The 17,245-nt window shown below is 41.6% G+C and overlaps 2 protein-coding genes across 7 annotated transcripts in view; one reads left to right on the top strand and one right to left on the bottom strand.

Annotated features, from left to right (window-relative positions):
- LOC147026885 (uncharacterized) overlaps positions 1-10,596 on the top strand; it is a 207,558-nt gene extending 196,962 nt beyond the window's left edge. Inside the window, exons 37-41 of the mRNA XM_085883592.1 lie at positions 237-289; positions 2,954-3,024; positions 3,271-3,359; positions 3,942-4,067; positions 4,254-10,596. Coding sequence (XP_085739718.1) covers positions 237-289; positions 2,954-3,024; positions 3,271-3,359; positions 3,942-4,067; position 4,254 — 340 coding nt within the window. The 3' untranslated portion in view covers positions 4,255-10,596. The remainder of the gene's footprint in view (positions 1-236; positions 290-2,953; positions 3,025-3,270; positions 3,360-3,941; positions 4,068-4,253) is intronic.
- LOC147026884 (STAM-binding protein-like) overlaps positions 10,286-17,245 on the bottom strand; it is a 30,489-nt gene continuing 23,529 nt past the window's right edge. For all 6 annotated transcript variants that reach the window (XM_085882777.1, XM_085882779.1, XM_085882778.1 and 3 more), the window contains 3 exons: positions 14,849-14,961; positions 10,725-10,824; positions 10,286-10,593 (listed from right to left, as the gene is read on the bottom strand). In XM_085882777.1, the coding sequence (XP_085738903.1) occupies positions 10,537-10,593; positions 10,725-10,824; positions 14,849-14,961 (270 nt within the window). In that variant the 3' untranslated portion in view covers positions 10,286-10,536. The remainder of the gene's footprint in view (positions 10,594-10,724; positions 10,825-14,848; positions 14,962-17,245) is intronic.

The following is a 17,245-nucleotide window of genomic DNA, read 5'->3' as shown; positions in this document are numbered from 1 at the left end:
AGTTACTGTGATGGAGTAGCCAGAGTCGGGCTTTTCATTCGATTTTTCATTGTGACCGGTTTCCCTTGGACACAACTTATTCCTGTGCTGTGTGATAGCTTGTTTCATAGTCCCTCCAATCATGATTGTTGTCAATTACGTGTTTTGTTTCTCTCTTGCTTGCCCACAGAATGCTTGCTCATTTTAAAATCCATATGTTGTGCTGAACACAAGTGCTTGTGCGGTTTTCTCTGTAGACGTGACGTTAGTAAAGATGGGATGGATGTGCAGGAGAGTGCACCGCCAGACGGTAAGCATCCAAAAGTTTTCTTTGTTGGAACATCACCAAATCTTTTTTCCATCATGTATTTATGCTTCAAATAATTTTTATTCATGCATATGTACAGACCTATAGAATGTTTCCATCCCCTTTCAAAATTTCACCTTTTGTTGCCTTATACGGCTTATAGGCTGTAATTAAATTAGACTTTTTCCACCTTTGTTTACACATCGTAACCCACAACCTCCAAGTGAAAAACAAATTCAAGAAAATTGATTAAAAATACAAAACAAGAATATCTTGGTTGGATAAGTGCCCACCCCCCCCCCCATTATAAAAATAGAATCACCTGTCCTGCAGCTCACCTGGATTAGGAGCAAGTGTCACTCAAACCCCCCCGCAGACCTCCTTAGACCCTGAATTTTTTTTAATGTCGTGAACAAACTTTGGTATGTCATGAGTGAAGAAGGTTGTTTTTCAAGTTTCATTGAAATTCTGTGTGTAGTTCGGAGAAGAGAGTAAATCCCTATTTTGGGAGTCAAACCCCTCCCCCTGCAGACCCCTTAAGTGAGCGCGGATTTTGATGCAGTCGATAAACTTTGGTACATCAAGAGTGAAGAAGGTCGTTTTCAAGTTTCATCACAATCCTGTGTATAGTTTTGGAGAAGAGAGCAAATACCTATTTTGGGGGATCAATAACCCCCCCCCCCATAGACCCTTTAATGAGTACAGATTTTGATGCGGTTGATACACTTTGGTACATCTCTGGTGGTGATGGTTGTGGTCAAGTTTCATCAAAATTTTGTGTGTAGTTTCAGAAAAGAGAGCAAATACCTAAAAATAAAAATTGGGGGGAGGTAAACCCCCACCCCCCCATGCAGACCCCCTTTCTGAACGCAGATTTTGTTGCAGTCAATACAACTGCGTTGGGCATCTGATTTGAAGCTTGTAGCCAAGTTTCATCAAAAACCGTTTGTTTGGTTAAACTGATAATGACAAGTGTTGACCAACTGACTGATTGACTGACTCATTTACGGACATTGCTCGGTTTCGTAAGCTCACCTGACTAAAGTCCAGGTGGGTGAAAAACAATTGTAAATTAGCTCAGGTGTAACCAATCATCTTAAAAATCACACACCGAGTTAATTGGCCTTCACCTTTGTTAAATTATAGTGATTCTAATTATTTCAGAATAAAATCAGCTGTTCCTGCAGGTTTCCTCTGCTGGGTAGTGCATTTCATAGCAAAGACTCAACAATGAGAACCAAGGAACTTTCAAAATACTTCTGGAATAAAGTTGTGAAAAGGCACAGATTAGGCGATGGGTATAACAATATTTCAAAGGCCTTGAAAACCCTTGGACTACAGTCAAGACAATCATTACGAAGTGGAAGGTGCGTGGTACCATCAAGACCCTGCCAAGATCAGGCCGTCCCTCCAAACTGGATGACCAAGCAAGTAGGAGAGGCCAATGGCAACTTTGAAAGAACTACATGCATTTATGGCAAAGACTCGTCACTGTGTGCATGTAACAACAACATGCCAAGCACTCCACAAGTCTGGCCTGGACGGTAGGGTACTCAAAAAGCCCATTTGGGTCCCATTGAGTCCCATTTGGGGTATGCAAAAAAATTCACTCTTATCTGAAGATTCTGAAGCCATGTGGCAAAACATTTTGTTTTGCCACATTGTTGACGGGATAGTGGCTTTGGCAGTCAACATTGTTGATGGGATAGTGGCGAGATCATGACAGGTGGTTCCACCGACGATTGGTCTGGTCGCTCTGATGGTTACCATGCCCAAGGAGTTGCTGTGGCTGTGTCCAATAAACTGACTCCAATGATATGACCGCCAGGAATGCAACAACTACTGAGGGGTTACGCTGCTCTCAGTGCCGGGCAAGGTCTTTGCTCGGATAATTCTTGATAGGGTTCGCCACCATCTGCTTGAGCATCAATGCCCAGAGCAGTCAGGCTTTACACAAAGAGGTCAACGATTGACCGTATCCTTGCTCTTCGGGTCCTCACCGAACGCAGACGAGTTTCGGCAGGGGCTGCTTGCAGCCCATGTTGATCTCTGCAAAGCATTTGATTCAGTGAATTGGGATACCCTCTGGAGGATTCTTGGTCTTCGTGGGGCGCTACCAAAACTGATCATTCTGATGTCCCAACTGTACTCTGGTACTGAGAGTGCTGTGAGATGTGGTGATGCCATCTCTGACTTATTTGCAGTTGTTACTGGAGATTGTCAGGGGTGTGTACTGGCCCCCACACTTTTCAGTGCTTGTATGGAATGGATTCTTGGGAGGATGTCTGAGAGACCAAGCTGTGGTGCATAGTTTGGGAATGTCAAGATCTCTGACCTTCGGGAAAAAAACGGCGGAAAGTGAACGCAGCGCCACATGCTCCCATACCTGACCTGACCTGACCTTCAAGGCAACAAAAGGTGAAAAAATTGAAAGGGGGTGTAGACTTTCTGTAGGCACTGTTTGCTTTGCTTTGACATTGGGAGGATGAGCATTAAGAGGTCCGGAATCTATCCTTCACCATTTCTAAAGCGTGATGACATATTTTGCCAATAACGCTGCATTAATATTCTGTTGATCCTGCCTGCAGCCCTTGACTGGCTTGGGGCTAAATAATGATGCAGGTTTCCTCCCAAAGTTGAGCTCTGTACTCTTGATTCTTTCTCCAGACCATGCTGAGAATTTGGTGGTTTGCTGTATTTCATCTGAAAAGGAGGGAAATGTATCCAGGTTTCTAAATGTACGTTCTTTGTTGAGTTCATTTTTTTTTTTCTTCTTTATACTGGCTTCTTCGTCTCCAGCTCACTCTTCTCCCCTCTCCTGAAATGCACTCTGCAATAGTCTGCAATTTCACGCATTTGTTCTCTGTGATTGTAAAGATAGTTGGATGTGCAGGGTCAGGCATGACTACATGCATGGTGGTTTGCTCGGTTGAAGTAAAACTATGTGTGGTTTATTTTATTTTTTTTGCATTGTTTTTTTACAGCACAGCTGTGATCCGAACTTATTTTTGCAATCCGTGTTTGTGGACACCCATGACATCAAGCTGCCTTGGTTGGCATTCTTCACATCAAGGTGCTTTTTCGATGTTGATTTTGAGCATTGTGTATTTTAAATACATCACCCGGTGTTGTGGCATGTTTGAGCAAAAGAGCATTTTACTACTGCTGTCTCTTGAAGTTGTGGTTATTCAATGACTATTATCAGCAAGAAGCGTCGGGTTGACAGGATGGCCTAGAAGTTCACACACTCGCCTCTGAGCTGTCTAGCCTGGGTTTGAATCCTGCCCCAGCTAACCGGCTACAAGTCATCCCGGTGTTTCACAAGCAGGGCGATTCATCAATGTGTTTTGCTTCCCTTGGATGGACGTTATACAGGCACCCTGTTTGCCAGCCTTTGTTGGTGGACATTAAAGATCCCATGGTGTACTTCGCGAAGAGTCGGCGAGCTATTGCTGGCTGTGCCATGAACAAATTCCAAATTCCTGTCCTAACGAGCAGAGGACATTGCCTCAGCGGAACAGCCGCCCCTCAGCCAATGATGCTACCCTGTAACCTTGTGAGGCATATGAACGAAGAAGCAAGAAGAACCCATTCATAAAATATATTTGATTACACCATCCATGCCCTCGCTCGTCATCTCTGTCTCTCTCAACAGGGATATCTCTGCTGGCTCAGAACTTACGTGGGATTACGACTACCAAGAAGGAAGCAGCAAGTTGCACAAAATCCCTTGCCTCTGTGGTTCACCCAAGTGCTGTCATTGGGTGCTGGGAATGGATTAGTAAGTTGAAGACGAGATGTATTCATGTTTCACGACTGCTGTCGAGGAGGCAAACATTATAGCCACCAAGAAGCTCGGCACCTCCTCGTTTGCAATTTTACCTTTTTATAAAATCACAAGTTAAAGCATTCACACTTTCGCTATCTGACCCGTAATGGTTTGGAATTTTTGCTTTCCCTCCGACAGATTTCGATCTGTTCCAGTCTATCAATTGCCTTTGCGACTGTCTTCGGACGAGGTTTCATTCATCAAGTTCTTCCTGAAGGATCTTGCGTTCTCACCCTTCATCCTGCATGATACCATATGTGTTGCTGGCAAAACCACTGGCTATTGAAGTTTCAGTCGCAGATAAGTCTCTTCTAATTTTGATTTGTTTGACTAAATTTCATCTTGAAGCAGGATTTTGACAGAAAATTATTTGTTTGATTGCTCTGAATTATTTTGGTTGTTCCTGAAATGTGAAGTTTTCATAAGATCTATTACAAATGCTTTTGATTTGTCACTGCAATTCCAACTTTATTTTCCTTTCCAGTTTTTGGAATGCCTTTTTTTTTTAAAATCGATCGTCTTGACTGCTTTAGTTTATTATCCTGGACGTCACTCGTGGGATGTAGCTCAACTGTTGCTTGCCTCACCAGACCCTGCACCCACAAGTTGGTGTATGAGTGCAGGAACAAGGTTGCAGTTTTTTTTTTTACTGCGATGAGTTTCCAAAACGGGAGCCATCTTCAACATATCCACTGCCGAGTTCCAGCCCCATTGTAAAGTCCATTCGATGCTGATCGTGAAAGATGGCTTTGTGTAGAAGATGATTTCCCATCATTTTTATTTTAAAATTAAAACACCATGAACCTCAATGTAGTGATGTCACGTGAGGCCATTTATCACAAAGGCTCCTCAGATAGGCACGTTCTGTTACCTGATGTCCAAGGCCTCCCTGGAAGCTCTCGGCTTTGTTTTTTTCCAGTAATTTTGTAATTAGCGTACATTGATGGCGCTGTTGGTGTTCAAGCTATTCAGCACGATCCTTGCAATGACCGTAATGGGAAGCAGATGAGTGCTGGAACACTTCAGTCAAGCAGCGGTTCTGATTGGAAAAGTGACTTGCTCGTGTTCCGTGGTGTTACGATGATTTGTGACTCCTGTACATACAGAACATTACACGGCTCTTTTTTTATTTTTTTTTAGTTTTATGAACAACTTGTTTACAATAAAGTTTGTATCCTCATATTTTGTTAATTGTGATTGGATTAGAAGGAATACATGTGACATTTCCAGGTAAAAATTGTGTGTGTGTGCATGCGTGCGTGCGTGACAAAACACCTGATCACATCTCATCAGTAGAATAACTCGTCAGCTCTCAGCTTGAGATCCTAAGCCAGCCACCCTAACGACTAAGGCAACACCAGGCTCAATTTTCCTTTAAAGGTTTTGGTTGAAAAAAAATGAAAAAAGATATTGGCTTTAATATGGCTACATCCTTAAAATAACATGCCTTTATTACCCCCAAGCTTTGAAAGAAATGGGGGGTGGAGAGGGGAGGATATTATAATTATAATTAAGACGATAATTATCTGTCTATCCGTCAATCCATCATGCCAGCTCCTCCTAAACGGTTGGGCAGAAATTCACCAAACTTGGTGATGATCACCATTTGGCTCAAAGGTGCAAGAGTGGTATCATTTTGGCTCCATCCACCTGGTGCAGGGTCAAAAGGTCATCAAATACCAAAAATGCAATTACTCGCACATTTTTAAATGAAACTGGATATACAATACAATCAACATTGGGGAGACAATGAAATATGTAATTTATTTATTTTTGACCGTCAGTTCATGCATCAGGGGGTGGGGACTTAGGGTCACAAGAAGAAGAAAAAAAACTTAACTCAAATTTATAATGGGTCATTACTGGTGGAACTTTTTCCATCTTTCAACTTTGCTTTAGGTGAGAAGCGTGGGGATTTGCGATGGCATGCCATTGACTTCACTCCACTTAGCCCCCACAGTGAGATGGGTTTTGTGTGTGCATGCGTGTACCCTTGTCCTTCTGTTCAGGCCACGACTTATGTACCATTTGAGCTTCTGTTCAGTTTTAAACAAACCTTCATGAGAATATAATCATCGTTTTCCAGTCATTTCCAGCTTGCATGTGTTTGCCGTGGTTCACCTAATGGCTGATTTCCAGGCTGCACGATCCCTTGCTCGCCCTCTTGTTAGGCCTTTACTGTAAGATCATCTCAGCAACACATCCCATGTTTTCCTCGGATGGCCTCTAGCTTTCCTTCCATTCATATTTATACACCTCTTCACACAGCTGCCCACCCACATCCTTTCCACATGTCCAAACCATCTCAACCTACCCCTACACATAACCTCACTAATGCTTTCTACACCTAAGCTATCTCTTAATTCCACATTTGATTTCCTATTCTTCAATGTCACATCACACATCCACCTCACCATTCTCATTTCATTCACACCTCCATTCATCCTCCTTTTTGATCACCCATGGTTCACTACCATACAAAATCACGCTTCGAGCACAAGCTGCATAGTTTTCCCTTTAATAAGAGAGAGGTCTCTTTTGATGTCAATGGGGGGAACAACTCCCTAAACTTCCTCCAGCCACTTCAAATTATTGCATTCACTGATGCCTCCACACCACCACCTGCACCAACCATATCACCAAGGCAACAGAATTTATCTACACTTTCCAGGGATATATCCCCAATAAACTAACCTTTATGCTTGAACTGGAGTCACTTGTTTACCTGCGCAAACAGCACATTTGAAGTCAGGTAGCACCTGCAGTCTACTCCTGATGCCACTGCACCTCTTGTGGACCGAGCAGTTGCAGGGTTTACACAATATTGAATTGCTACCTACACCTTTTCTGCAGACAGCACAGGGCCACCACCCTCTTTTTTTATTATTTTTTTTATTTTTTTTACAAAATTCCTTCTCTCGCACCACTAATCAGTACTTTTGTTTTCCCTGTATTCACTTTCAATCTTCTGGCCTCCACCCTCCTTCCATACTGTATATTTATCCATTATCTCTTCCACACTGTCAGCTATCAGCACCAGGTCATCGGCATACAGGAGTTCCCAAGGTGAGCCTCCTCTAAATTCTTGTGATATAGCCTCAAGAACCATGATGAACAGGATTGAGCTCAAGACTGACTCACTGATGAACACGCACTTTCACTTCAAAATCCCCACTTTGCACTCCATTTATGCTCAGAGGTTTTTGGGCCATCATACATCACCATGACTACCTTAACTAACCAATCCTCCACACGTAACTTTCTCATGGACCATTGCACTACTTCCTGAGGCACCCCATTGAACACATTTTCCAAATCCACAAATATAAAGTAAAGTTGTTTATTCTTCTCCAGATGTTTTTCCACTAATTGCCTAACTAAAAATTGCTAACTATCGTTCCCCTTCCTGGCATGAAACCAAATTGCATTTCATGTATATTAACATTATCTTATCAATTTATCCATGACTCTCTCTACTACTTTCATTCTGTGGTCCAGCAACTTCATACCCCAAGAGTTGCTCTGAACTAAGGCATCACCCTTCCCTTTATAAATATTCACCATTACACTCTTCAACCAGTCATCTGGAATCGATGTCTTCAATATAATTGCATTTATCAATTTAGTGATAAAATTCACTCCAATATCAACAGATGCCTTCAGCATCTCTGCGACAACACCAGTGCTGATCGCCGCTTTACCGTTCTTCATTTCATCGATGGCTTTCTTCACCCATTCATTCTTTAACTCAGATGGTGGGCCTTGCACCGGCTCTACTGCCTCCAGAATATCCCTGTTCCAAGGGAACTCCACATTTAGCAGGCGCTCATTGTAACTCCTCCAAGCATTTCTAATCTCCCCATGGTCAACCAGTACATTTCCCATATCATCCTTCACACATTGTTGTCCTATGAGATACATCTTTTGACCAATCATTTGCTTTGCTATCCTAAATATCTCCCCTCTACTATCTGCATTATTTATCACATCGGAAAGTAACAACCAATCCAAAAGAATTTGTACCTATCATTACCTCCACCACCGAAGGTAAAGGAGGTTATGTTTTCACCCCTTTTTGTCTGTTTGTCTGTGGACAGGATCTCAAAAACTTGTGGATGGATTCGGATGAAATTTGGTTGGCTGGTTTGGTGTGTGACAAGGACAAAGTCATTCGATTTTGGTGAAGATTCGGATCCAAATCCCACCACCATAATTTTTTTAGTGATTCGTTACCATTGAGAGATTGGGCTAAAATGATATATAGCATGATATCTCAAAAAGTTGTGGACGGATTCGGACAAAACTTGGTGGACAGGTTGGGAGTGTTGCAAGGACGAATTGATTTGATTTTGGTGAAGATCTGAATCTGGATCTAGATGTGAGAATTAATTAATTTTCAAAGTGATTCTTCACCATTGAGAGATTGGGCCAAAAACGATATATAGCTTGATATTTCAAAAATGTATTGATTGGGCCTGATATGTTCTCGTGGATCAGGCATTTCGTAGTGGAGGTATGCGCTCCACTGAGTGCCCTTCTAGTTTCTGTGACCATTCTCGCAGTACCCCACCTCCACCTTGTTTCTTGCACACAGCATACATCCACTCTTCTGCAGCATGACATCATGAAATCAGAAGATTATCAAGGCATTTAGGAGCACAATGTTCAACCCAGTATCAGAAAACTGGGTCTCTGTCGAAGGTCATAGGTCTTGCAGCATGACAATGACCCCAAACACACTTAAAAAAGCACCCAGTAATGGTACAATTCAGACAAAACGCTGGACTGTTCTGAAGTGGCCAGCAATGAGTCCAGATGTACATCCCATTGAAAACCTGTGGGGAGATCTAACAACAGCAGTTGGGAGAAGGCACCCTTCAAATCTGGGAGAACTGGAGCAGTTTGCACAAGAAGAGTGGGTCAAACTGCCTGTAGAGAGGTGTAGGAAGCTCATTCATGGCTACAGGAAGTCCTTCACTGCATATTTTGTCCAAAGGCTGTGCTACCAAATAGTAAGTCGAGGGTGTCAATAATTTTGTGATTTGAAATGCCATTTCATTTTATTTTCTGATTTAAAAGGATATATTAAGTTCTGAATCAAAAACAAAAGTTATGTAATATTAACAGTGAAATAAAGGATTGTGGAGATGAAATACTTTTGTCAATTTCAACTTATTTTTTGATAAAATTGTGCGTTATTTGAAAAAAGTGCAAGGGTGACAATATGTTTGGCCATGACTGCATGTCACTCCGCCGACATTAAATAAGGCAATTAATTTCATGTACGCGTATGCACTGTATGTACATTTGAAAATCAGAAAAAAAAAAAGGGGGGTTGTCCGACCTTCACCAAATTTTGCATACGTGTTGGTAGTAGACAGGGACAGGTCATGGGTGCAAGGACAAAAAAAAATCCACGGGGGGGTAGAAGACTTGCCAATGCTCCCGAAGAGGGTGGGTGTTTCTCGTGACAAAGAAACAACATATAGTGTTACCTTCAAATAAACATGTTCAAACTCTTGCTGTCTTGGACTCGTGTGAGTGCCTTGTTTCTTGATGTGGATGTGTATATTGAAGGTAGACATCCATCATTTTGACATCTGAGTGTCCTAAGCAAACATATGGACAAATCTTGTTTTTGATGCAAATGAATGCATATATCATTGACTCCACTCAAGCAGAATATTCGGTTGTAGCTGCTTGCTTTTCTACCAATGCTCTTGAGCTTTCAATGCAAAACCTTAAGATGTAAATAATTTTCACTTTAGTTCAAACAGACATCGAGGGTTGATCTGCGTAGGCCGCACCAGTTCGGCTCCGTCTACTCACGAGAGGCGTGAGGTTCGTGTTTTGAATGGACGTGGGTTCTTGTTCACATCGTGCTCGTTACCAAACATCATGTGAGTGAGATTGTAATCTTGGATAAGACATACTATGTGGAATTTAGACACAAGTGTCAGCTACACAAAGCATTCTCATAAACTAACTCACACAAACCATGCAACTTTACAAGAAAGATGTACACAGCATTTTGGTCATATGATTCAGAAATGCTCCTCCTTTATCAAAGATACTTGTAGCTTGACGACTAACAGGCTTCCAGGTGAGTTTTGTAAAAACAGCAACATTCACAATGTATTTTGCAAAATTCATCACACTTGACGCTTCAGTATACTTCATATTTATCATATGTCAAAGGTGATCAAAATGGGAATTGCAGGTTCACCATCATGTACTTTTGAAAACCCTTAATGCTACAAGTTATTAATACAGCTACTGATAATTTAAATCTCCTTTGTACATCATTTATAGCACATTTGCATATGGGCCAATGAGGCCAGCGAACGTCATGTTGTGTTTGTTCCCTCAGACACGTGTTTGGGATAACAAATCCCAGTGTTAAACAAGAGGAATGTTGACGTCACCGCAAGTCCAGTATGATGGTGTCGGAGGAGCCTTCCAGCACGTGCTCGCACACCTGCAGTAAGAACCTCGTGAGAATGGCTGTAACAAACTCCCATGACATTGTCATGAATGGTTCAAACTTAAAAATTTAACAACTCGTGTCTTATAATATGTTTTGACAGAGTTCAGGAATGTACAAAACACCTGAAAAAGCGGTGGTTCCTTAGTGTGTGGATGGAAGTCCTCCTTTCGGCAGTCAGATATTTCCTCCATTCCTCGATCTGTCAGCTGAAAGGTTCCCGTCCTAACCGAGAGAGGACACGGGGCTTGACTGTCACGTAGAAAACAGTCGACACGATATCTTAGATATCAAGGATTGCCTTTGCAAGAGAGTTTTCTGAAGCTGTCATTGCACTTTGATTATAAAAATTACAAGTGCCACAGATGGACATGCAGTTGGATCACAAGATCACAACATTTGCTGTTCACCAGTTCAACTTAAATTCATTTCGAAAATTTTAAAGTTCAACTTAAATTCATAAGAGGAATTAATAATTTTATTTTAAAATAAGTATTAAACTCAAGCAATAACCATGTACTTCATAGACAAATACACTCACTATTCCCATTAGTGTTTGAACTATTGCACTCAGAGATTGTACAGTTAAGTGTCGAGTAGCGGGATGGAGGGGCCATTTCCACGTACATTGTGCATGGCACTCTGAGGGTATGTGACCTTTGGTCAGTAAACGTATGTATAATACTGGTATGTCCTGTAATATATATATATATATATATATATATATATATATATATATATATATATATATATATATATATATATATATATATATATATATATATATATATATATATATATATATATATATATATATATATATATATATATACACACACACACACACATTCAGTGCCTTCAGAAAGTATTCACACCCCTTGACTTTTATCATATTTTCTTGTATTACAGCTTGAATTTAAAGTTGATTAAATTTAAATTTTTTGTCACCAATATACACAAAACACTCTATAATGACAAAGTGAAAACATGTTTTTTTTAAATTCTTGACAAATTAAGTAAAAATGAAAAGCCAAAATGTTTTGCGTCAATATGTATTCAACCCCTTTGCTACGACACTCCAAATTGAGCTCAGGTGCATCCAATTTCCTTTGATCATCCTTGAGATGTCTCCAAGTTGATTGGACTCCACCTGTGGCCAATTCAATCGATTGGACGTGATTTAGAAAGAAACACACCTTTCTCCATGAGGTCCCACAGTTAACAGTGCATGTCGGAGCAGAAACTCAACCATGAAGTCCAAGAAACTGTACGTAGAAGTCTGAGATAGAATTGTGAGGAGGAATAGATCTGAGGTAGGGTATAAAACAATTTCTCGAGTGTTGAAAGTGCCCAAGAGCTGTACAGTGAACTCCATAATTAGGAAATCGAAAGAATATGGAACTACCCAGACTCTTCCGAGAGCTGGCCGTCCAAGCAAATCAAACGGAAGACCAAAAAAGAACCTGAATAAATAAGGAGCAAATATGGAGTCAAGTGGCTCACAGGCACAGCCAAGTGAGCCAGAAAACTTTCTGCAAGAATTCACTTCTCCTTAGACAGATAGATAACAAGAGAGACAAAGAGTAAAAGAGATGAAAGAAGAAAAAGCAAAAATACGAATAAATAAATTGAATTGTGAAAAAAAATTACAAAAAAATGTGAAAGGAACAAAGAACAAAGATGTCAGGAAGTACCAGAGTAGATGGATTTCAGCAGTTACTCCCTAGTCTCAAACACAGCAACATGTCCAAGCTACCAGAGGTCCCTCAGCAGGGAAGCACAGTCCACACAGCATCAGTATATGGTACAAACATAATCAAACAGAAGACCAAGAAGGAATCCAAAGAGGTAAAGAGCAAATCCTATCTCGGTGCTTCCTGATGACTCAATCTTTGCTCTACCACATACAAAGCTTTCATCCACAGTCTGATGGAGTACTGCTCTCCCCTCTGGGGTGGTGCTCCTGCCTCACAGCTCGCTCGACTTCACACTGTGGAAACCAAGGCTTTTAGGTTCATTGGTATCTCCTGCGATGAAGCCGAGTCTTTGGGTCTCTCACCGGAGGCAGGTCGGTGGTCTTTCCATCTTCTGCTATCTCCTCTCTGGCATTGCCCCCATTTCCCGCCCTCCTCCTGGCTCTATCTGTGATCTGTTCCCCCTATATTTCCGCAGGGTGCTCAAGGTCTGCCATAAAACCCCTTCTGGGGAAACTGCAAAATCAAGAATCACTGCTCACCTTCACTCTTTCATTCCTCTTTTTCCCCACCTCTGAAACAAACTCCCACACTCCCTTCAATCCCACTCCACCCTCCAGGTCTTAAAAACAGCTGTTCACCACCATCTCATATCTTCCCCCATCCAAAACCATGATCTTTTCTACCCCTGTTAATCCACCCCAAACCCACCTCCTTCAAATTACCTGTTTTCCTTCCTGAAAGTCCCTGTAGTGTCCATCCTCTTTACCCCATGTACCTCGCCCCATCCCTCTCTCTTCCACAGATTTCCTATAATCTCTGTTCTCCACTATTTTGTGCTTCCCTCTCCCACCCCTCTTGCCTCTAGCCTTGCTATATGTTGTGTGTGCGAGCTCTTACATGAGCCTCGAGATGGTATTCAAAAAAAAAAGATGGAGTTGCCAGGAGGAAACTCAGCAACTGGGCAATAAGGACCTTGGTCAGGAGCTGACCAAGAACCCAATGATCACTCTGACAGACCTACAGAGTTCCTTGGCTGAGAAGTGAGAACCTGCCAGAAGGACAAGTATCTGCAGCACTTCACAAATCTAGGCTTTATGAGAGAATGGGGAGATGGAAGCCACAATGAGAAAAAGGCACATGATGGCATGCCTGGAGTTTACAAAAAGGCACATGAAAGACTCTAAGAGCATGAGGCAAAAGATTCTGTGGTCTGATGAGATGAAAATTGAACTCTTTGGCCTGAATGCAAAGCGTTACGTCTGGCGGAAACCGAGCACAGCTCATCACCCATCTCACACCATCCCTACCGTGAAGCATGGTGGTGGCAACATCATGCTTTGGGGATACTTTTCAGCAGCAGGGACTGGGAGACTTGGAAGAATAGAGGGAACAATGAATGGAGCCAAGTACAGGCAAATCCTTGAGAAGAACCTGCTTCAGAGTGCAAAAGACCTTCAATTGTCGCGAAGATTTACGTTCCAACAGGACGATGACCCCAAGCTTACAGCCAATGTAACACTGGACTGGCTTCAGAAGAAGAAGGTGAAAGTCATTGAGTGACCCAGCCAAATCCCAGACTTCAATTACATTGAGAATCTGTGGGAAGACTTGAAGATTGCTGTTCACCGATGCTCCTCATCCAACTTGACAGAGCAATTCTCCAAGGAAGAATGGGAGAAAATCCTCAAATGCAGATGTGCAAAGCTGACACAGACACACCCAAGACGACTCAAAGCTGTAATTGTTGCTAAAGGCTCCAATACTTCTCCAAAGTATTGATTCAGGGTGCTGAATCATTATTGGCACAGGCAATTTCAGCTTTTCATTTTTAATTAAATTGTAAATATTTCGAAAAACGTTTTCACTTTGTCATTATGTGGTATTTTGTGTCGATCGGTGACACAAAAATAAAATATATATATATTGGTCTTCCTTACTGAAGGGTGGAGCTTGGACTACATATATGTGCATTTGCCTAAAACCTGCTCCTGCTTCACCCGATTTTGGTGAGATGGGTGAGTTTTACATCAAGCAAACAAACTCAGTTTTATATCGCCACAAATTGGGTTATTGAGACTTTACCAAAGCAATATTGTTTGCAGCTGTAACAATAAATTAATTCAGGAGAGCAACAGGCAATGATGCGCCAAATGGCCTTCTTTCGTTGTTTGAGGTCTTTCAGGAGTGTCGTCCTGCGGAGATTATGGATGCTTTGTGCATTACTTTCCATGTTGCATACAGAATATAAATAATTGCAAGTGGTTTGATTCCCGACAGAATAATCATCGAACAATGCAGAGGCAACCTCTGCCCTTTTCCCTGCCGAGGATGAACAACTGACATGTGATGGTGGATCGGCAAAAACTCCGTTATTTCCTGTTTTAACATCAATATGAATAAGAATTGATTGTGATGTTGACCTTCCGTGTATGAAAAAAAAGTGCAACAAAATATTTTGGGGAATTACAACCAGGTGTTAAGGAACAAACAAACTCATGTAAATATATTATTGTGATGGAAATGAGATTTGGATGCAAGTAGTGGGCTCTTACTGTCCATGCCGGGGCGAGCACACAATAGCTATGGCTTCAGGAAGCATCAGCTGGTAGGAGCAGTGCGTGTGTAGATCTACGCTGGACAAGAAGGCTGTCTGCGTGGGATGCGTCTGAAAGTACACACAGACAATTAGTTGAGAACCATGGCACCTTTGAGGGTTGGAACAAAAGCAATGCCTCTTACTTTATCTCGTGTTAAATTGTCATCTCAGAATCAATAGGTTCCAACTTACAAAGGTTCAATTGTCAGATGGAACCTTTTGATTCTATGATGACGAAATATCAGCTTAAAGTAATGAAAGGTGTTGGAAAATTAATGTATCCTTGCTGAACACCGAATCATCATGATCAATGCAAGTTTGGCACCACAGAAGAATGGCAATTATGCATGTACTGGACAACTCGGTCACACTTGCTTTGCCATTTGTGGACAACCTCCTTCACATTATCATCTTCAAAGTGGTGTCCAAGCAATGCATCCTTCAGTTGGCCAAAGACGTAGTCATCTGAAAGTGCAAGATTTGGTCCGTATGTGAGGTAGAGCACTATACTTGATCTTAAAGATGATGTGGCCTAGGAAGCAGCAACTCAGGCAAGTTTTGGTGGAGGTGGGTTCTCTGTCTATCATTTCATAAACAAACACTGAGCATCATTTTATCCAGCAGAGGGTTGGAGTCTTGAACTACTTTGTAGGTGATCCTTTACACTGCCATCCCATTGCTGGTTTCTGTCTGTAAATGCTACACACATTTTTGTGTCTGAGGATTATACATGAAAAAATAGCCCCGTGGGGGACTGATGGTTATTTTCCCAAGACACGAGATGAAAATGAAGGATTGGGGGAAGGGGCCATGGCCTCACTTCCAAAAGTGGAACAGTCATGGAAGTACAACTTAAGTTAACGACATGGTCTTTATGTTTCATGAAGAGTTTGGTCTGCATCTGGCCACCGGTTTTGAGATTTTAAAATAAATTACCTGAATTTGAGGTGAAACCCTCCTTTTCAGCCTTTTACAGGGGGCAGATCCAGATGGTAAGCACAACACCATTAGACATTACTGTTCTGATGTGACTTACCAAATTTGGTCCATAATCAGTCATGTAGTTTAGGATTAAAATATGTTTTAGTGAATATGAGGGATTATAGCAAGGAGGCTTTGACCCCCTTTACAGGGGAGATATGGCCATGAGGAGCACAACTTAAGGTTAGGACATGGTCATGATGCCACATGGCCAGTTATGTCTGGATCTGTCTGGTGGTTTCTGAGAAGAATATTTTTGAATAAAATACTAATATTTGGGGTAAAACCCCCCTTGGAGCACAACCCCATGAGACCTTACTGTTCTGATGCATCACACCAAATTTGGTCCACATCAGTCAGGTAGTTTGTGAAGAGATGATGTTTTAATCAAATGTTAACGGCCGGACGGCCAGACACGGGAACCCACTCTACGAGCTTATTTTGGGGAAATAACCTAAAAATGCCTCTTCCTGAGCTTCATTATGTTTGAGGAGTTCGTTCAAATTGTCTTCCTGGACATGATTCGGCATTTGAAGCACCGATCAAACAGAGATCACTCGAATACCCGAGATACTTGATAATGCTTGCCCATCACTTCGAACGAGCTCATTCACACGGTGCTCACTTTCTTGAGCCACTGCCGTGGAATGGTAACTGCTGCATGGCTCGTCTTTGAGGTCGGTTTCTCCACACTTAAAACATTGCCCACTGACCAAATGATGATGTCAACGGTAGTGAACAGACATCTGTGCGACTCACATGAATGGCAATTGGATGTGCTCACTCTGCAGTAAGAAAGATCAATCAGAGCTCTATCTCTATTTCCCTCTCTCTCTCTGCACTTTAAAGGTAACAGCCATTTTTGGCAAGTAGTGTGTTGTCACATGAGCTGTCGTAGTGTCACTTAGAATAGAAGGTCAGGAACCACTATTCTTTCACAAAGAATATTGTTGACTTACTGCGGAGAGAACCTGAAAATAAATAAAGATAAAGAGGCATTACTTTCGTACCAACCCTCATGTTTATAAAACGGGTCAGGTGCTTGCACAGAAACCACCCATCTTAGCACTTGCCTCATGAAACTGGTTCAAATCCCATATACTGTTGATTTGTTTTTGTTTGTTCTTGACTAATGTCCTTGCAAATCCTATAAAAATACAGCATCTCATAAAAACCTTGTTCTACATGAGATTCAGCAGATTCATGATAAAATTGCATCAAAAAATTATTAAACACCTGATAACCATTAATAAAGATTCCTTTTATAATACAAAGAAGCGGAAACCATCTGCATGATTGATCACCTACGTGATGATGAAAACCAAATTCATTGAAAGCAAAATTAAATGATTCATATACTACAGTGCGTATA

This window comes from Eptatretus burgeri, chromosome 5 (genome assembly GCF_056783735.1).
Source record: "Eptatretus burgeri isolate ZD-2024b chromosome 5, Ebu_testis_v1, whole genome shotgun sequence".
NCBI lineage: Eukaryota > Metazoa > Chordata > Myxini > Myxiniformes > Myxinidae > Eptatretus > Eptatretus burgeri.
The sequence above is the reverse complement of the archived record's forward strand: the minus strand, read 5'-3'. Positions and strand labels throughout refer to the sequence as shown.